The 21860-nt window shown below is 42.7% G+C and overlaps 2 protein-coding genes across 3 annotated transcripts; both read right to left on the bottom strand.

Moving 5' to 3' along the window:
• Positions 1 to 1711: 1711 nt before the first annotated feature.
• On the bottom strand, positions 1712 to 7823 carry borcs5 (BLOC-1 related complex subunit 5). Of its 2 annotated transcripts, XR_013772067.1 has the most exons (5): positions 7394 to 7823; positions 6671 to 6814; positions 5672 to 5829; positions 5064 to 5351; positions 1712 to 1806 (listed from the first exon to the last, which is right to left on the bottom strand). XR_013772067.1 is itself a non-coding variant. In XM_079270290.1 (4 exons), the coding sequence occupies exons 1-4, from the start codon at positions 7449 to 7451 to the stop codon at positions 5118 to 5120; spliced, it is 594 nt and encodes a 197-aa protein (XP_079126416.1). In that variant the 5' UTR covers positions 7452 to 7823; the 3' UTR covers positions 3703 to 5117. The 2 variants fall into 2 exon arrangements, 1 of the variants encoding a protein (XP_079126416.1); XM_079270290.1 differs by lacking the exon at positions 1712 to 1806 and having other exon boundaries at positions 3703 to 5351.
• A 1277-nt stretch (positions 7824 to 9100) lies between these two features.
• smc1b (structural maintenance of chromosomes 1B) lies at positions 9101 to 21748 on the bottom strand (the record flags this gene model as incomplete). Its single annotated transcript, XM_079276403.1, has 25 exons — positions 9101 to 9226; positions 9318 to 9428; positions 9990 to 10059; positions 10869 to 11020; positions 11357 to 11511; positions 11711 to 11867; positions 11972 to 12070; positions 12292 to 12445; positions 12797 to 12942; positions 13163 to 13304; positions 13631 to 13737; positions 13999 to 14115; positions 14541 to 14678; positions 14870 to 15016; positions 15170 to 15361; positions 15440 to 15625; positions 16593 to 16800; positions 16957 to 17039; positions 17310 to 17450; positions 18451 to 18709; positions 18903 to 19141; positions 19629 to 19832; positions 20267 to 20379; positions 20826 to 21014; positions 21640 to 21748. 25 exons carry the CDS (start codon positions 21746 to 21748, stop codon positions 9101 to 9103), a joined length of 3744 nt encoding a protein of 1247 aa, XP_079132529.1.
• Between the last annotated feature and the right edge of the window lie 112 nt (positions 21749 to 21860).

Genomic DNA, 21860 nt, shown 5'->3' with positions numbered 1-21860 from the left:
TTGCTTGTCAGAAAATCAATAAAGAAGTATTTTAAAGACCATGTGTGTGTCAGCGATTCATTTGTGCTGTTGAATTGTTTAAATTACTCGCGTTATTATTTATGTGCTTAAATGTTCCACTGCCTGAGAATCCCCTTTGAAAACAGGACGGTGCCTCTCAAGGGGTTCATCCTCTGGCTCAATGAAACAGAAGGACAGATGGAGGGTCTGGACATGTTTTAAGATGACAGTTCACAAGTGGAGAAATAACACACCGCTCGGCCGCTGCGATGGTTTGAAGAGCGGCTTCTTGGAGACTGTTGGCGAGTCTCCGTCATCTCTAAACACAGACTGCTTCTCACAAGAGGAAGACTTCATCAACAAGCAAAGTGCAGCCAAAGTTCAAGTACCGTTGGTTTGACTCTGTGACCACTGAGACGTAAAGAGACATTCAACAATGTATGGACACACACACACACACACACACACACACACACACACACACACACACACACACACACACACACACACACACACACACACACACACACACACACACACACACACACACACACACACACACACACACACACACAGAGCTTTATTTCTTCTTTTTATTTGCTGCTGTTAAACCTTTATTGATCCAGAACATCTTCGTACGGCTCCGGAGGTCAACTGTGGGGGAGGATGTGTTGCACAGTATTCATATTGCAATAGCTGCACATGCAATGATTATGTGCTGCTGGCCACTTTGCTGGGTGGTTGAGGGGGCAAAGTGCCATGCTCAAGGGCACACATGTTTTTATAGCTTTTGACACTCCAGACCGCCTGCAGCGGTTCAGTTAACTGAGAGTTTAATGTGCTAACAGAGCCCCGTTTAGGGTTGTTTTTTTGTGTTCTGGCAAAAAGCTTCTTTGTCGTGACATCCGGTATTTCAGACGTACTCTCTGCCGCCCACACAGCTCGGCTCTAATTGATGAGGACAGAGCACCACTCACCCGTACCTCAGTACACCTGAGTGGTAAACAGCTCAACGAGTCCATCTGAAAGGAGAGGCTGGTCTCTTACAGCTTCGATGCGCTTCAATGATCGTTTACATTGAGTAACGGAGTATATTTATGTCTCAAGAGCAGCTTCCGTGTCTTTTCCTGTTACCGAGTACAGAGAGGTTCAAAGATCCTCTTACAACCCTCTTTATTTGGCAAATAAACAACAATTTTGTGTTCTTTTAATCAGCGTTTAGGTCACGGCATGCTGACTTGTTCCTATTCGTCTCGCCTGAGGATTTAAGCGTCTGTTACAATCCCAGACGGACGTGCTCACTGTGCGCTGCGGACCAGCTAACAGACCTGTCTGCCCTTTATTAAGATGTTTGCTGCTCGACCCGGGGGGGGGGGGGGGGGGGGGGGAGATATTCATCACTGGAGGTGACTGGGTGTCAAATAAAAAAGCAGTGCTGGGTAATTTTACAGGATGAAAGTCGATAAAGGCAATCATCCGACGCTCACTGCTACTGTATTCACAGCCCAGACGCTTAGAAGGAAGAGGGATGACATTTAAAAATATACATATATATAAAAATACATCAATTTAAAGGAATATGACGACATTTAATCTATTTCTGTGTTGGAAAACAGTAATGTTCTGTATGATTTAAGCATTCTTTGTTAGTTAAGTGAATTTAAAACATATTTAAAAGTACTTTTTTTGAAGAGGCAGACTATTTATTTGGGCTTCAAAGTCAACCCACTTAGAAGACATCAATCCGGGACCTGAACCAGTCTGATAGCTTCTGTTTGAGGAACTTCTTGGAGTCTCTGCTGCTTCCTGCGCACACACACACACACACACACACACACACACACACACACACACACACACACACACACACACACACACACACACACACACACACACACACACACACACACACACACACACACACACACACACACACACCTCTAGTATTCTTTTACAGATTAAACAAACTTGATATAACCAGCAGGCCATTTGAGAGGGGAGGAGACTCATTGATCCTTAATGTGACTGAGGTTTGTAAATAACAGAGCGAGACTCTACGGCCCCGCCCACAGCTCTGAAACATCACAGTGTGTTGATGAATCCATGGCGCTGTCCGTGGTGCTGAAGTAGCAGACAGATTTATAATTACATTACATTACAGTCATTTAGCAGACGCTTTTATCCAAAGCGACTTACAATTCAGACTTGAGACTTATTCTCTGAGTCCCGCCGTCGGTTTGTTTTGGTTCTATTTTATTCTTTATGCTAAGCTAAGCTAAGCCGGCTGTAGCTCTGCATTTAGCATATAAACATGAGAGGCAACAACCGTCTCGCTGAAGTCTCAGAAGGAAAACAAATTCCCCCAAAATGTTAAACTGTTTCTTTAAAAATCTCAGATATTCAGCTTACTGTCGTATAAAAAAAGGGCCAATCCTCACTTTGGAGAATGGACCGTTTTAGCTTCAATATTAAAGAATTGATAAATCGATTATATTGTTGCTGATTAAAATTAAAATCACGAAAGAGAAGCTGGAGCTACGACATGTTTGATGTCCCTTATTGTCTCTCATAAATGACCTCAGAAGGGGTGAGAAGTACAATTCAAACCTCTGAATCATGCGACTAACAAGTAATTACATTGAATGCTTTTCACATTTCAGTGATGTGTTGTCTGGAAACTCAAAATTTGACTCTTATCGCAGCAAAAATAACAGCGTAGGTTTGAGTTTCACCCTAAAAGATGACGCGGATAAGCGGCTCAGGGTTACTTTCATGCTTCCAATTTTGAGTGGGCAAAAAACAGGAAGGAAAGCAAACCAGCTTTTGATTTATATTCAAATGAGAAGTATACAGGGGGAAATTGGATTTCTCTTTCATTTCAGAGAATGAATTTCCTGGCGGCAGATCGCACTGCTGGCGTTAATATCCAGCTCGGAGCATCGGGAGCGTTTCTTCATTACCAAGAGGAACTTCTCTACACCTCCTCGCCGCACAACGCAACCATGATTTCCATTTCTGTTCCCATGTTCAAACAATACCCCTAAGGCCGCTCAAGACGCCTTTTTCTCCCCGTTTTAATTTACACATGAAAGACGATAACATATCAAAGGAGTTTCTGCTTCAGATTCAGAAGAAAACTTGTTTCTGTTTTACGTCCCTTACATCAACGAAGTGAGCTCATTCTGTTCCTCAGAGCGACCAGAGGAGGGTCCTTCTGTAGGTGTGACCGAGTTCAGCGTTCACAACAACGCTAATCAGTCCTCCGCTGACTCCAGTGAGGAGCCGCCAGTCATTAGCAGTCGGAACCCCTTCATGCCTCACAGTGATTTGGTGTTTTGGGTTTGTTTGATTCATACGCGCTGTGATCCTTCAGAGGAGACGTACACATGGTCGCCGGTCACAAATCACAGGAAACGCAGACCGGCATTCACAGAGAAACTCAGTTTGATAAAGGAGTCATTCCCAAAATGGCATGACAAACTTAAAACTTAAAATATGTGTCAAGAAGCCACAGAGTGTCGAGTTCTCTCTGACACCACCTGGTGGTTTTACACAAACGTACTCAAAACACTTCTGCATTCATAAATCAAATGTCTCCTTTTTTATTTTGTATTGACACACTGCTAACTGACCAATGATTGGGTAGTTTCAGTGTGTGTTCACCCAAATGAGTAAAGCAAAGTTCTCGTGTAGTCAGAGGGGTTTAATCATGCAAATAGTTTAAGTTTATCGGGTTTACAGACAACGTGAATTAAATTTAGTTTGTGAAGTGGGTGGTGCTCCCAGCACGTCTTTAAGAAACAATGTCCGAGTCACTCTTCTACCAAAGAAAAAGTCTACATTACAAATGTTGACTCCTCTTATGTACGTGTACGTGTACAAACACGGATGTTTCTTAAAGTCAGAACTCGGTAACATGCTATTCGTCTGGATAGTGTGTTTTGTCACGTGATGTATTCCTCCAAAGATGTTTGTTGATTCATGTAATTATTTATTTCTGTGTGATAAGATTTCAGTCAGAATCGTGGACGAATAAAACCAAAACTATCTGCACAGACAGACAGAAAGCTGTCGGGCTATATTTGGATGAACTGACCCTTTAACTCACGATACAGAAACAAATGTTCAGCAGATGAAGACCGACTGGACCATTTATTGTTGTGAGTCTTTGGCATGTGTGATGACAAAGCTAACGAACACACAGGTAACGCTGCGGAACCTGTTCCTGTAGAACGGTTTCTCTCCACATCGGCATCCATCTTCTTTGTGTCACCGTTTTACATGCAAATAGCAAAAGTATCCAAATAAATTAAAAGTCAAGTTCTCTCATCACAAAACTGAAGTTCATAAGAATATTGAAACTGTCCTTCTGTACATCCAGGCTCCTCGTGTAATCCAACGGCAATAATCCGTCTCGGTTCTCCCCGAGAGCCTCTTCGTCATAATATTCCAAAAATGATGCAACGATATTGTTCAGAAAAAGTAAAAGAAGTCAATCTGCATGCAGGCAGTTCATGGAAGGGATCTCCAAACATACGGCGAGGGAGCGAGATGAGCATCAGGATCACAAAAACACTAATATTTGTAATGTGAAGATCCAAAATCAATCCACTGCACTTACAGAGGGGAGCGGCTCTGATGTTCCACATAATCTCTCTCCAAAGCAGCAGGAAAACATTTTGAGATGCTTTTAAATTGCTCACACACGCAGTTGAGTCTCAAAAACCTGGAAGGCGACTGCAGGACACGTTTTCGTATGGAGTTCATTCTGACTCAATCAAAAGTGTTTGTTCCTCCCCTGCCTGTAGATTAGTGAGGAAAGTGTGTGTGCCTGGAAGATCGACAGTTTGAGTTCCTGCAGGGAGGAGGAGAGGTTCATAAGTTGGCTGCGCAGCGGCCAGTAGCAGAGGGTTGTGTTAGCTATGAACGTGTGTGTGTGTGTGTGTGTTCAGCAAAACTAAGCAAAAGAAATGACGAGAGCAGCCGGACACATTGACACCGTAGCTGTACCTCTAGTACGCAAACAAAGAACGTCACAAGGTTTTCCCTACAGCTGGACACACCTGCACTTCCTCCTGGCCGGAGGACCGGATGCAGCTGCGTCGGCTTTAAGGAGGCTACTTTTTGGCAGAGTCCCCGTCGGGCCTCATGCTGAAGGGCTCCAGGCGCTCGCTCTCGGGCAGCATGTTGTTGAGGCGCTCCATCAGCGGCACCGTCTGGTCGATGCCCATCTGGATGCGTCTCAGGATCATGGACATCTCGTTGACCTTCTGGATCTGCTCGGCGTACTTGGCGTAGCGCTTCTGGCGCTCCTGCATTATGCTGAACAAGGTTTCCACCGACAAGTCCATCTGGAAGGAAACAGTCGGGAGAGATGACGAATCATCTTAAAAACAACTTCGACATCAGCAACACCGAATGCATGAATATGATTAATGTAATACAAAAACACACAGTGCAAGCATCTCTCAGTAGTATAATTTAAATTTAAAGAATAAGACGTGTTAAGAGGTGAAATCCTGACGATACCAGGCGTCTGTCTGTCTATATATATATATTCTTTGTATGTGGGGGAAGAGTATGTAGGAGAATTGAAGTAAAAACATGTTAAATCTTCCACTCCTGTTGTATAAAACTCTTTGTAAATCAATAAAATGTATTGCAGCCTCACCTCTTTGATCCTCTTGACCAGGGCGTTCTGGTCGAAGGCCACGGCCTCGGCACACTGGTGCAGGTGGTCCTGGTAGCGGATGCAAAGCTGCAGAACCTGAGCAGCCTCCAGCCTTTCCAGACACACACTGCTGGGCGACGTTTGGCCACTCAGCACTCCTGTGGAGAGCAACAAAAGCAAAAGGACTTACACAGACATGCTGGAACACTCGACAAACAGCGTGACACTCAATTATTGTAATTTAGCTACAGAATGTACCTGCAGTGTGCCCACACAGGCTCATTATACACCTTCTAACACAGTGCAAATGGGCTGCAGCAGCTATTAGCGTTCAGAATGAACTGGTGGGAACTTGTTGAAAATAACACGAAACCCTCAAATGGCAGAAGTCAGAAAAAAAGACCTGCACAATCTACTGACAGCTCCCAATATAAGTCATTTCACAGAGCAACATTTCATTATGAAGATAATGTTTGAGAGACATCAACACTATTCACAACATTGTGAAAGTATACAGAATTTATTGGACGCTATCAGTGCAACTTGTTTTAGAATGTAGCACCTGAAAAAGTGATTTTTAGTTAATTTATGTTCGTGTGCTAAAGCTTGTCTGATGGTACTCAGTGGCACGACTGTGGCTCAGAGACAGAGCGGGTCGTCCTTCAATCACAAGGTCGGCGGTTCCCGCTCCGCAAGTCGTTTTACCCCAAAAGTAAGCTGTGCCTACGGTGTGTTAATGTTGAGTGAGTGGGTTAGTTAGTCCTGATGGGCAGGTGGCACCTTGCATGGTAGCCTCCAGCCATCAGTGTGTGAATGGGTGAATGAGTGTTAAAGCACTTTGAGTGGAGACTAGAAGGGCGCAATACAAGCACGAGTCCATTTGCCATTACTTATATAGTGTATCATGCACCAAATGAGGTTTTATGCTTTATAAATATGCATTTCTTCATAAATTCCCAAAAGTCATAGAATATCTGTCAGAGAAAATGGGATCCGTACCTTTTAAAAGTGGCTGAAAGGTGGGTATCTCCTGGAGTTTGATGACATCTGGGTCGTTATGGATATTTCGCATTGACTGGGTCCCCTGAGCCACCACGACGATATCATCCATCTTGGCTTTCTGCTTTGCTGGGGAGGGAACCACTGCAATGACAAAAATGCTGTTAACAGCGACAGTTACTTCACATCACCCCATCGTGTTGCAGTCAGATCACTAGTTAGTAAATATGAGAATGTTTTAAGTAGAAAGGTACTACATTGATCCATAGAAGTAGATTTCAAACAAATATTTGCTTTGTCATTTTGGACAGTGGACAAAGAAGTACTCGTGTCCTTTCCTGGTGTAATAGAAGTAATGTCACAATGTAAAAATACACCATTAAAATAACTATATCCATTATTTGACTTATAGTAACATCAGCAAATCATGCAAAGGTATCAAAAGTGAAAGTACTCATTAGGCTGTATGGCCCTAACCCAACTGTTCTGGGAAGTTGTCAAGTAAAAAGTGCAGGAAGAAATACTAATAATCACTACGAGATGTTGTGGAATAAAAGTATAAACCATAAAATGGGATTACTTCAGTGAATTTAGTCACATTAATTAACATATTACTTTCCATCAAGCCATTAAAACTGCTCTACTGCTCTAGTTCACTTCTATAAAAACATATGCAAATGACTAAATCATATGTTCTCTTTAATGTCACAGAGGTTATCTTACCCGAGGAGCTGTAATCGGAGTGCTTGTGCTCCGCGTCTCCACTCTGTTCGGCTCCCATGATGCTAGCGTTTGGCTTGCAACTAGCGGTTAGCTTAATGCTGTGTTCAGTAGTCAACGTTTCCAGAAACGCGATAACGTTTATTTAATCAAACGTATCTGCAAAGACTTCACACGACCTCCGGACTCACAACGAGACGACCATATCCCACATGAGGGACAACTGAATGCCAGGGTTGTTGTTGTTAGCTCTGAGGTTTCAAGCTAGCTAGCTAGCTATGTTAGCTAACGTCAGCTGCTCATGCTAGCATGTACTAGCTAACATGTTAGCAGTCCTTCATTTGAAGCTAAGTGAGAGACAAGCGGGCTTCTATCTTGTCGGTGAGTGATTCCGATATATATTTTTATCAATGTTTACGTGACACGACGCGACAGAAATGACTGTTCAATACGAGGCACTACTTCCGTAAATATTGACCACGTGATCTTCCTGTTGCGCGTGTCCATAAAATGTTACCGCCCCCTACTGCTGCTGAGGCCCAAAATAAACAAGACACAGCAGACAAGTCAACCTCTAATGTACCAAATTATTGTCAGAGGTGGAGGAAGTATTCGCATATTTTACTTCAGGAATTAAAAGTATAAACACCACAATGTATCGCAGAGCTTCGGTGTGCAAAGCGAGATAAATACTTGTTGAGGGTATTGTTAGTGGCGTGTTATAGTTTACAATATTTACACAATGGAGAAAATAAAATGGATACTAAATGTATGTGTGTGCATATGTATGATTATATACAGTTTATGTACATTTTGTTTATTTAAGAAATGGTTCCTCCCTTTGTTGTGTGATTTGTATGCAGTTGGCACATCTGTATCACTTTTGTTTATCTGTGCTCTAATGAAAAGTAAATAACAAAACAAAATCACAATATAAAAGTACTCCATTCCACGTTAGAGTTCTACATTAAAAATATCACTCCAGTAAAAGTATACAGTGAGCAAAATGTACCACAAGTAAAAGCACTTCATGCAAAAAACACAAAACCTGAAACATTATTTAAAATAGTTGCCGATAAAATACATAAGTACGACTTTAGAGCTTTACTTGTAACAGAGTATTTTTAAATTGTGGTATTTTTTACTCAAGTAAAAGACCGTAATATTTAATCAACACGTTTTAGTGTAATTGTGCGCCAGTGTTCAGACCTCCACATAATGAAACAAAACATCAGCTATACAAAGACATCTTTTAACTCTGTAGATTTAATGAACAGGACAAAAGTCGTGCTTAAAAGCACAACTGGAATACAAAACACTTCCAAATAACATTAACAAGTAGAAAAACAAGTAACACACCAACATGTATTACTTTGGAATTAACTTAAGACATAAATAACATTTTAGCAACATGAACATTCTCCTTTAACGCTGTTGTATTTGGAATCAAAGCATTTGAATGTGGTCATTTATAGGAGTAAAACTGCTGCATTTAAGTCTTTGTGTCTCGTTATTGACAACAGATATAAACACAGAACAGGCTCATGAACGTACAAAAATCTATTTGGTAAAACAGCCTGAAATTGAACATCACTATCCATCTAATAATAAGATAACTACTTTGCCTGAGAACACAGAAGCATTGGTATGGTCGAAGAAGGAAAGTGAAAGAGCCATACATACAAGGGGCTTCATGCAGGCGAGTCCAGGCTACACAAGTCCAGGCAACACAAGTCCGGTCTTCTCCAGGTCCGCCTGACTCCCGTTGTCCTCTTCAACCAGAGGGTAGGGTCGCAGGTCCAGGGTCAGAATGCGGCTGAACATGCATTCTTCAAACTGTGAAGAAGAGAATACCGTAGTCACTGTATTGTCACACCACGCAGACATGAATGAGTTCTTCTTCTTCTTGTTATAAAAGGTTTGTTACATCTGAGTAGACTCCCAGCAAAGCGTCGGCCCTGGAGAAAAACTCCTCCTTCAGGGAGATGACAATGATCTGCATGTTCTCTCTGGACTCCTCTCTGATGAAACTGGTCACCTGGACACAAACACACAAGGTGTGCACGGATATAATTCATAAAAATAAGGTAAAAGAGCAGAGTTGAACACAGTCAAACGTCATGATTACATGATGTAACATGTGATGTATGACATTACTCTGGTTGTTTTACATGTTCTTAATGCTGTGTGCAGCACACGCTAAAGTTGATAGAAAAACTCTTTTCAACTCATTTTCAAGTCTTCTGTCTGCAGGTAAGTTCATTCTGGTTCATTCTGACTTGTACTCGTACAAGTTACTGTATGAAGTGCTTACATATGCCCGAGCTCGTCTGGTGGGAGGAGCTTAGGACAGAGAGGGGAGAGCTGTATTTTTCTCAACTCAACCTTAAAATGTTCTGTATTGTCCGTCAAACGGTCCAAATTCAAAGATATTCAGTCAAAAAGACAAAGCAAGTCCTCACATTGGAGAGCAGGAAATCAAAGTCTTTTCAAATTTCTTATTGATAGATCACTTAAATAGTAAATAGCTTGTTTGATTCATTGTTTCAGCACTACTGGGGATATTAACTGTGAACCCTGGACGCAGCTGGGGTCGTACCTTGCCTACGTTGGTGTTGTCCAGCGCTGCATCCACCTCGTCCAAGATGAAGAAGGGAGCAGGACGGAAGCTGAAGGACAAAACACGAACAAGACGAGAGTCAAACAGTCAGTGAACCAGCGACGTGGGTCAAATGTTTGATAAGCAGCCATTAAAAACTGATATACTGAGTATAAGATAAGATGGAACAAGTGGTTCAAAAGAGGTGCTAAAGTCTTGAATTTAAGAAGGTTTTTAGTACAAAAGAACAGAAGCAGCAGCGGGGAGATGTCAAGTGTCTCTCTCGAAGAGAGTCAATGGTGTGAAAGAGGAGAGGATCAACAGGCTCTCCAAATGACTTCACTTTAATAGTCCATTCATCAGTTTAAAAACTCTGAGTCATTACAAGCTAAGTACCCAAAGTCGACTGGATTTCCCCCCAAATGTTTCTGGAAGATGTTTCGTGGTGTGTCAACAGCTGTGTTTATTCCTTTATTTTGCTTTGTTTTTATAGCTGTGGGGAGTAATTAAGCAGCTGTCCAACTCACACAGATTATGTTAAATGATTTTGGGGAAATAGGATGTTGGTAAATCAATTTGTCATTACGGATTTATTCATCTGTTTATTCTACTTGTTATTTGGTGCTTTTTTGTGCAATCGTTGTACCTTGAGTTGATGCTTTTACACTAACCACAATGTTCCAGTTTCCTCTATTGTAATTTAATTTCAATTCAATGTATTTGTGTCGCCCAACACAACAAATATGCCTCAGAGGGCTTTGCAATCTGTACAGCACACAACATCCTCTGTCCTTGGACCCCCTTGGATCGGAAAAGGAAAGCCATAATCTCTTGTTATATATATTGTTATCTGGTCTGTTTGATGTGTTGGAGTGTTACCTGTGGATGGCAAACACCAGGGCGAGGGCAGCGATGGCCTTCTCTCCACCAGACAGATTGTCCATGGACATGAAGCGTTTCCCCGGCGCCACGCAGTTGTAGTTGATGCCTCCGAGATACGGCTCGTCTGGATTCTCTGCACTCAGGATGGCCTGCAGCACAAATGGCAGGAACTTGTCATTTTAAGACCTTCTGCAAAGCCAAGTGTTAATGAGAATTATGTGTAGTTTACACTTGAAAAGTGTCAGGTGAGGAACTCTTAAGTGTAGATGTGTATATACCCCCACTTTTAACACTATAATGTTGAGTAAATCACATTTGAAGTGCACACAAACCCTACTGGTTGGTGATGACGGAGTATATTCAAGTAAAGCTTAAGTTAAGAGTGTTTTTTACAAACATGAATGTGAGGGAGGGATGCAGATGAACACACTAGAAACAGAGAAACTTGAGAGCGTGTTTCTGTGGTTGAGGTTTTGTTGCGTCACCTGGGCGCTGCTGTTCCTGCATATTCGCTTGTAGATCTGATCGATTATGACACACACGTGTTCGAAGCACCGGCTGAAGCGGTTCATGCGTTGGGCTTTGACTCGCTCGAACGCCTGACTGCATTTTCTGGCCTCTTCGGTGCTGACCTGAAACGCTGAGCGAGGGGACGGGGAAAACAAAGTCGACTCGGCAGTCCAGGTACTTCAATTATCGTGCGACAACCGCCTAGTCTTACACAGTTATTAATAACAGAACATGAATACAAATCGAGTGGATGAGATGTTTTAACATATAAACATTCACTAATATCAAGACTTTACATTTGAATTTGCATTGAACAACAACATACATACCGTCCGTCACTTCCTGTAACTTGTCCCTAACCTCCCTCATCTTGGCCAGAGCTTTCAGGTTCGGGGTCGTGGTGCGATGCAGCACTCCCTCTACGGACGAGACCGACTCCTTCAGCCTCTCCATGAAGGGCCCCACCTCCTCCTCTGTCCGCAGACTCTGTACGCACACAAATTCAACGCATGTTAGAGGTGCGTTTCTGGTCGTAGGATTGAACTGCACTGAGAGAAGATTGGGTCAAAGATGAGGCTCGATGTCTCGACCCTGAATTCTGCGTCCAGGCCAGAGTAGTCGATGACTAGTTGTGCCTCTCTCTCATAGATGTGCAAGGTGGTTGAAGTGCTTTCAGATTCTGTGTCCAGCTGTAGAGAGGAAGTCAGACATCAGGTAAGACGTTGTTTTATTACTTTTTTAGTTTCTCAAAAGCCAGCAGGGTTTCATAGATGTATTACTTTAATGTGAGGAGGTTTCTACAGCTTCTATTATTACATTCCCCTTTTTAAAAAATGAACATCCAGTACTTTTCCATAACTGTGCGGGTTATTGAAAAGAGACAAAGAAGGGTTCATTCTCTCCGTCTTACCCGCGTCTTACTGATTTCGTCCAGGCTCCCCGACAGCAGCGCGATGGGCAGACTCTGGATCTTGCAGGCCAGCAGCATGTTGTGTCTGGCCAAGCGCTGCTGCTCCAAGGCCGTCTCTGCACACATCACCTCCCGCTGAAGCTTCACCAGCTCACTGTGACAAAGGTCGCGAAGAAGAAACTCAATAGTCAAAGTGGATTGGAATATTATCTGCCCGCTTTACAACAGACGAGTCTAGCAGACGTTTTTGTGATGTAACATGACTTTTAGCTGGAGACCATCTTACATGTTTCACTTTGTTCATGCAGAACTTACTTTTCTACTTTGTTAAGGGCTTCAATAGGAAATCTGATTTATTTTAGAACTGAACAGACTTAAAAAATAAGCCAGTTTTTATTCATTTTTACAATTTAAACCTCCACTTTGTCAGAATATATAGAGCAATGTCTAGAAAAGGAGTCGTTAGTGGCCGCCCTACAGCACAGAACGTATGCATTAGTGTTACTTGTTGATCTCTTTGAGGCTCTGGGTTTTCTGGTCCAGCTCATCTTTGGCAGCGGCCACCTGGCTCCTCTTAGACAGCAGCTGATTGTTCAGCTCCAGCTGTTTGTTCTGACCGTCCTCCACCGCCGCCAGCAGCTGCTTCTCCTCCTTGAGAGGGTGAGGGGTGGAAGCATCAGGCTGGAAAAATCTGCTGAGCTGTTTTATTTCACACCAGCCACTGAAACATCCCTAAACTCAAGACTTCTTAAATCTCATTAGGAGGAAATGGATAATCCAGGAGGATTAATTCAACCTGTCATTCTGGACACATTTCACCCGTTTAACAGTTTGACGGTGAGAAACCAGAATGAATGCCTGAGTCCACTACCTCCCTCTGCTCGGCCATGGTTCTCTCCTCCTTGTGGATGGTTTCCTCCATTTTCTGGAGCTTTGTTTCCTGCTGCTCCAGTTGGTCTTGTTCGTACTCCAGCCGAGCATTCAAGCGGGTGCGCTGACTCTCAAACTCCAGCCTGAGAGCACAAATCATGTAAGTAAACACAACTCATGTACCGGTACGTAAACACAACTAGTGTATTTTGAACCTGAAGTTACATTACAGTATTAGTAGTAAGTAGAATATTAAGGCTGACCTGAACACATCAAAGCCTTGTGATTGGTATAAAAAAAAGCCATTTCTTGGTGATCAAAAATCACAGATTGTCTTACACAAAATCATAATAACAATTCTTTTTTATTCCAGGTTTATCATGTTCATCAGGGATTTGTCTGTTAAAGCTCAGCACATACAGTATCATATGTACAGTATATCGTACTATATCTGTGTGGTTTGTCGTACCGCTTCCTGTCAAGCTCTGTCTGCTGTTTCAGGTTCTCCTGTTCATAATCTCTGATGTTGTCCACACCGATCTCAGCACAGAAGTCAGAAAACACTATGTCCTCCATCTGAATGCCCAATATCACAAATCACATATCTGCACAATCTCAACATCATAACCCTCTGTTCTTAGACCCCAAAAAACGAACGGATGAGCAATGGATGCTGTTTGTACAGAATAAACAAACATCATCAAATTACAGTATGAGATGTCAGTGAAAACCCTATTTGGTATTATAGCATTCTGTTGTCATCCCGTGGTCAAGACCCAAAACAAAACAAAACGCCACCTTATGATCTGCAATACGTGACTGAGAATGATGAAGTACCTGTTCGATCTGGTCTCTGATCTTCTTCATCTCTGCTTCCTTTGCCTCCACACTCTTCTGCTGCATCTGAATCTGAGAGTCCAGGTTTGCTACTTCGCTCTCCATACGAGAAATCTCCTGAAAGAAATCAGCAGGAGATTCACCTCTGCTTCCACCACACAATAAATCCTTGAACATCTCACATGATTTGGGATTGGAAGAGTGATGATTACGTGTACACATGCAGTCGAGCCGTGATAAAGAACTGGAGGTGCGATGGACCATAAAACTCCCGGTTAGGATCAGAGTCACAGATCAGCACAAAAGAAAAAAGGGACCAAATAATTCACCTCTAATATCTATTTATGTTGTTGCGACTAGAAATGCATTAATACCGATTGTCCTGATCACATATTTTCCTGAATATTGGCGGATAACGATCGTCAGTAAAACTATATTTCACACTGTGATGGTTAACGTTAAACCCGTCCGTTACACCACTACAAAGAACACTGTCTCAATCATGCTAACATTTGATTAAGTCACAGCTCTGTGGCCCTTACCGCTTGGCATTGTGGGATGTTTTTCTTCTGAATGTTTTCCAGCTCTGTTTTGGAGTATTTGAGGCGGGTCTGAGTGCCCTGAGCCTGAGCAACTGTCTGTTTCAGGTCCGAGTCCTTCCGCTTGAGCTTCATCAAATCCTGTCAGATGGCCAAAACACACAGTGAAGTTTACATGGTACGATTTTCAAAAATATGTGACATTTGTGGTCACAGCGCATGTCGTATAACCACAAAAGTCCCGGGTTTGATTCCAGCCTTGGGATAATTTGCAGCACGTCATACCTCTCCCTCCTCCTCCTCCGTCCTGATATTTTGTGTGTTTGACTCACGCGCATCTCTGCTGTCAGCTTGTCCTTGCGTGTCTTCAGCCGCATCATGTCCTTCTCGTCCCAGCATTGAGCTTTGATCCGCAGGTAGCTGGAGCCTCCGGAGATCACGCCTGCCTTCGTAAACAGCGTCCCGTCCAGAGCCACCGTCTACAGGGAACACATCTGATCACACGTCTGCTGGCAGCCCCACATTTCAGGCAGTAAGCAAGTGAGCAGGTTCAGGACTGCAGGTGGTAATATTAGAGGAGCATGTGTGGATTGTTACCTAAAAGTAAACAACTATATGTCCTCATCCCTTACCTTAATGCGCACTGGTCCGTCAAAGGCCACACTCCTGGCTTCCTTGATGGTCTCACACACCAGAGCGTTGCCGCAGACAAACTGCACCACTTTCCTAATCTGGCCGGCACCTGTGTTGTTGGTAACCTGCACAACATCGACCACCATCTTGGCACCGGAGGTCTCCCTCAGCCGCTCATTCAGAGGACTCACCTGGGCACACACGGTGGTGATGGTTATCACATGTGTTTGTGTGCTACTCTGATCTTCAACCATCCAAAAAGTACTCACATCCAAGTAGTCGATGGGCAGGAAGGTCTCGCGTTCGGCTCCCTCCTCCTTGATGAAACTGATACAGTCACGGGCCACTTTCTCTGAGGACACGACGATGGCGTCCATGAAGCGGCCAAACACCTTGATGATAGCCAGCTGGTACTTCTTATGGCTCGGGCTGCACAAGTCAGACAGACGACCAAACTGGGACAGGAATGAGAAGTGAAGAAAATATGAAGAAGAATTTAGACTGATAAAATAAAGGGCTTTGTGAACCTCAAAAACAGAGAGTAATGACTGATATTTATAAATAAGTATCTGGTTCACAAGGTTTAAATATATATATATATATATATATATATATATATATATATATATCTGTATATATATCCCTCTCTAAAGAAGCAGCCAGACATTATGAGTGGCACATAAAAAAGCCCACAGTGAGTATGAAGACAGACGGGGGACTTGAAATGATTAAATTCTAAATGACGAATGACCTCCAAGTGGTTTATCGCTACTGTAGTTTTTAAAGATGCTTGAAGGAAAAATGTATTTTGATTCATAGGGACAATATGGAGAGATTCATCATCATCTTCCAGGAAAGTGAATTGGACACGAGGGGTGTTTGAGATCAAGGAGTTGACCGATCTTACTGTCAGCGCTCTCCAAGGTGCTGATCCTGCTGCTGGGAGCAGGAACTTCCAGCCAATAACTCACCGTAACTGAGAGGCAACATTTCGCCTTCCTGGTGAGTTACGTGAACAACGAACACTTCATTGACAGAAAAAAAACTAGTTTGTAAGCTGGAGAAGATTTAGAGGCAGCAGCAGTGGAGCCGCCCTCCGGTAGCAAACAAAACAGCGCTGAACAAACTGCTATTCACTGCTTTGTAAAGTAAAGCAGGGACTTTCTGCTTCATGGTGCATTCAGGTGTACCTCGTAGACTCTGATAAACTCAAGCTTGTTGTAAAATACCCTCCTGCCATCTAGTGGATGTTGTATATCATTTTTATAACATACACTCTTAGTGTTCTCTTTATTGTTTTTAGCGCCATAACCTTTTTGGGTTTCGTGCTGTCCATTTTTCAATATTTTTCTTCAGTCTCCTGCCTCTCACTGCAGACCCGTACTCTCTTAGCTCTGCTCGTTGTGCTCGTCCGTCTCTTACCACTGCTTCAGGGAAGAGTCTGTGGAGCTTCTCCAGCAGCTCTTTGCGCCGCTGCTGGGATCGGCTCTCCTGGCTGTCCAGATGTGCGTTCCCCAGCTCCTCCAGGACCTGGCCCAGCTCCTGCTGCAGCTCCTCGCTGCGCTGGCGGCCTCGCTGCAGCTCCGCACTGAGGCTCTCCTCCAGCTCACGGCACTTTTCAAGGGACGACCTGAAACATGCAATGATTCTATGAAGTTTGCCGGGATTCCATCTGCGATTGTTACATCCTCATTTCAGGGAGTATAGAATTTGTCATTGATAAATAACCATGCAGTTCAATCAACAGCACCCTGACAGTCATTATTAAGGTGAGCACATGTCGTACTTGCAGGACTTGGTGTACTCCTCCAGTATCTCTGCTCTGCGTAACAAATCTTCCAGCTGAGTCTGGTTGTTCCTGATGGCGACCTACAACAGATGACATTCAAAGAGAAATGAAAGCGACTGTAATTATTTGAATGTTTTGATTCACTCTCACTGCTCTTGTGCTGTGTAACAACCTCTTCGGCACCAAACGGTAGACAAAGTTAGCGACGAGCTGGTGAACATAGTGGAGAATTTAGTAGCAAAAAAGGCCAGATATTTCTCCGAGGAGACCAAAAACAGAGCTAAAAGAGAGTGATTATTGGATTTTCAGCTGTTTCATCCCAGGTTATTAACATGTGCCACTGACAGTACCTCCACTTCCTTCTTACGGCGCTGGTCGAAAGCCATCTTCTCGTTGTCCGCTCTCACGTCCCAGTACAGTTTATCTGCCTGCTGGCTGAGGACAGCCCCCTGCTTTCGGGCCAGCTCCTTCAGCTCTTTGTATTGCTCGAGCTGTCGCAGAAAATAAAGAGAAAGTCACGATTCTTGTACGAAACAAAACAACGAATGTTCTTCAACATGCACTCCTTCATTACCGCTTGCATACTGTTTTGGGGAATTTATTAATAATCCCTGATGCCAAAAACAGAATTTTACAAGACTACATTTAAACACAATAGTAACATAATTTACCATTGCCCAATACTCATTTTTACTGAATAGCACTTGAAAGCATCAAGTAACACGATGCAAATCCCCTACGTTAACTGTTAGCTCCTGTATTTAGCCAAGCAGTACTTCAACAGCTCTCCTGCTGATTTCAACACGGATCTGTTGTTCACAATGTAGCATTATCAGGAACATTAGCTATCGTCCCCAGGCCGATGGGACGCCATTAGTCTTGAGCCCTGATCCTCTGTAGCTACGGTACCTTTTCAGAACTGACTTGGTAACGAGACATCTCTAGCAGACATCTATGCTAAAATACAGTGAGGCAGTTATGACACTGTCATTGGGATCTAACGGTATTGGTTAATTGTTATTGATCAAAACACAGATTTACAATTTCTGATTCATTGCTGTTTAATATGCATTCATTTGCAAGATAAGCATTGGTGGTTAGATTTGATAAAATCATATATACGTTGTGGATATTCAACATTCTATTCAAGATAAATTAATCGGAACAAAACCCCCAAATGTCTGATGTATATATAATATTATAATATATATAATCTGAACTAAAGTGTGGCCTTAAGAAGTGACCTATCAGTGCATCTCTGCCATGGAGTTGAATGATGTTATCCAAACTCATTATGTGGAAGTCTCCTCTGTACTGTAGACAGTGTATGTGAGTAACACATTGAAGATTTGCACCTACAGTCCACTGGGTTTATTATCATGTTGAGAATATATGCTGCACAAAACAAAACATTTACAACCCTGACCTTTATCCTCTGATATTCAACATCATGTTAACGGACAGGAAAGGAGTTTTCTGACACAGACTCACCTGATCGTCATCCAGCTTGATGTCTCTCTCCATGGAGGCGCCCTTCTTCTTCTGCTGCTTCTCATAGATCCTCCAGGTCCTCTCCAGCTCAGAGATCTCCTGCCTTTCCTCTGCTAGCTCCTGCTCTTTAATAGCAATCAGCTTCTGACTCTTCCTCAGGACTTTTTGGACCTCCTCAGCCTTCTTCATGTGATGGGAGGTGTTAACTTTGGCTTTGATGTACTGGGATCGAGACTGAGACAGGACATGCTCCTGGGCGCTGAGCGACAGAGTGAGAGAGGACCCAAGTTAATTTATTAAGTTAAACATTGACAGCTTGTCTTTAATACATCCCTACATGTGGAAACAAAAGAGCTGGCGAGGGTCAAATTAAATGTATCCTTCAACTTACTTTAGGATATTTTCTGATATACTGGTTAATAATTTTAAAATACACACAAATACACACGCACCGGATCTCCTTCTCTATGTGCTGCTGCTCTCTGGTGAGACGTCCGTGTTCCTTCTTGACGGTTTTGAACGTCTGCTCTTCCTTCACCAGTATGTTGTTCTTAGCATCTGCAGCCAGCTGTTTCTCCCCCAGGGTGCCGCTGAGAGCATTGATGCCCTTCTCATTCCAGTAGAGCTCAGCCAGGCTCAGCTGCAGGCGGTTTTGGTCAAGTTTGTCCACCAGCTCCTGGTACTTCTGGGCCTGGAAAAGTGGGGTTGGGTTAGGGTTAGGTCATGGTGTCAACTTTTGTGTGTAGAAGCGAGTCCAACACGATGAAAACCTTTGAGGAACGATCATCCCCACGATATGAGAGCAGGTTTGTCACCCCACCGTAGTATGTCAAAACAGCTAGAGACTCTTTTGCCTTGATTCATGCTCGGATGAACTAGCGTGTTTCGTGAGTACCTCTAGTGAACTGAAAACAAGTCATTCCATGAGGAGTTTTGATGTTTGTTGATGCCCTTTTTGTTGCTTTCGGGGAGAAAGTTAAAGCATTAAATAGCACTGTGTCCTCCAGATTGAAAAATGAATAAAACTAAACAAATAAAAATAAAATAAAAACTAAACTACAGCTAGCCCCTCCTCCATCCACACTCTTCATTTGTCTGTGAGTGCTTGTCAATGTAGCTGGCAGGTAAAATAACTGCAAGTGTGTGTTGACTTTGGGGATTCGGGTGTGTGACTTTACCTCTATCTTCTCCTGGGACACCTGCTTCCTCTCGACAGTAGCAGATTTCTTCTTGTTGAAGTGAAACTGTGTGTCCTCTTTAGCCTTCAGCAGGGCCTTTTTCTTCATGTCATACTCTGCAGCAAACTCTCTCGACTGACTGATGCACTCAAACATCTTGGTCCTCTCCTTTGGGTCCTTCAGAGCTATGGACTCCACTGCCCCCTGGTGAGAAGAATAATGAGTAACAGACTTGTTTGTAAGCCATTATTACTACCGGCAATTATAATGGCTCGACGGTAAGTCCCTACATAACTCTGTAACAGAAATTAGTGTTTGGGATCGACCCTACAGGGTTAATAAGTTACATAATTTAACTTTAAATAGGGACAATACTGTATATATTCTCCAAAATATAGTAATGTACGATGTATTGTGCAGTCTTGTATTATGTCTCGTTATCTTTCAACCATGTATTTGTGTGTTTTAGTGTCCATATCAAATATTCACATCCCTTTACATTCATTCAGCTCCAGTACCCACAATGAATTAAACTTGTCTGGGCAGAGAAGCATGACTATAATGAGTATATTGTATTAGTGAGTACACAACAGCATGTTTTCAAGTGTATGTACACCAATGTTTATAACAGTGTTTACCTGGAACACCAGACAGTTTCGAGCTTTGGTCACAATGCCGATCTTCTCCAACTCCTCAATGTATTTGGCCAGTGTGACATGAATACCATTGATGCGATACTCATTGGAGTCACCTAAAAAAACACAATAACAGGCAGTTATAACATAGATCAACACTTTGCCAGTAACACTACTGTCCTTATCTCTACTTGATACTAGTGGGAGCACCTGGGAAAATATGCTTTTCATTCTTTTGCAACTGTGTAAGATCTGTTTAATGCAAAGTAGAATTAAAATAAAATCAATTGAATTGAGCAGCATGTTAGGTAGTAATCTACCAAACATAATTATTAATATTCTTGCAAAAATCTTCATGAACCAAAAAACAATACATCTATTGCAGCAACTTTATATACACAAGAAGCAAGTGCTTGTGTCATTTACATATAGGTCGCTTTTCGAGACAACTGTATTGCCTTTAGCCTGCTCTCCATTGAAACACTAGAAGCTTCCTCGACAGTTAACTACAAAACTACAAATAATATGTAAATACTCGCAAAGCTAAACTCATTAAACTGACCTGAGATGCTCCGGCAGAAGACGGTCTCCTGGTCCTCGTCGTCACAGTACCGCAAGGCCACACGGGCAGGCTCGAGGACCGGCCGACCCACATGGGCTCCGTGGATGAGGTCCCTGAGGTGCTTCACCCGGAGAGAGGCGACCCGCTCCGCCATGGCAAAGCTCAGGGCGTCCATCACGTTGGACTTGCCTACAGTGTGATTTTTAAAAATCATTAGCATATGTCTGAACAACATAAAGCTAATGGTTTTAGTCGTTGACTTTAATGGTTAAGCTAGCATTGAAGCTAGCTGGCTACGTTTGCTTAAGCTAGCCTTAATTTAAGAGGTATTCATGTTAACACAAATACACGTTTTTATGCTCTATTGTTTTTTATTACCTCCAACATTATATTCAGTGATTTATAAATAGTCCGTTATCCTAAAATGGGTCATATTCAAAACTTTAGAGAATAGGCCAAGTTCGCTAAGTACCATTGTACTTTAGCTAGCTCACACATTTAATATTAATTCAGCTCGGCTAACATGCTAGTAGCATCGAGAGCTAACGTTAGCTAGCTACGTTAGCTACGCTAGCCTTAATTTAAGAAGCATTCATGTTAACACAAATAAATGTCGACACATTATGCTCTCGTTGTTTTAATTAACTCCAACATTATATTCAGTAATTTATGAATAGTACATTTTCCTGAAAAAGAGTCATATTAAAAACCTTAGAGAATAGGCCAAGTTTGTTAAGTACCATTGTAGCATCGCCAGCTAACGTTAGCTAGCCAGAGAGCTAACAGCTACATTGACTGTAAAGAGTTCACTTACCAGAGCCGTTCGTGCCAATTATACAATTGAATCGCATGAACGGACCGATGACGGTTTTCCCTCGCCATGACTTGAAGTTTTCAATATCAATTTGTTTTAGAAACCCCATTTTAATCCCACTTTGCTGCAGCAAATCAAGCAGCTAATTAATGTCAGTTAGTCAACGTAGGGAGGACAGTGGGAGGCGGGAATAACTACTTTTCACTGTTTTTGTTTTAGCA

The sequence above is a fragment of the Melanostigma gelatinosum genome (assembly GCF_949748355.1).
Source record: "Melanostigma gelatinosum genome assembly, chromosome: 1".
Taxonomy (NCBI): Eukaryota; Metazoa; Chordata; class Actinopteri; order Perciformes; family Zoarcidae; genus Melanostigma; species Melanostigma gelatinosum.
This window is presented reverse-complemented; position numbering and strand designations above follow the sequence as displayed.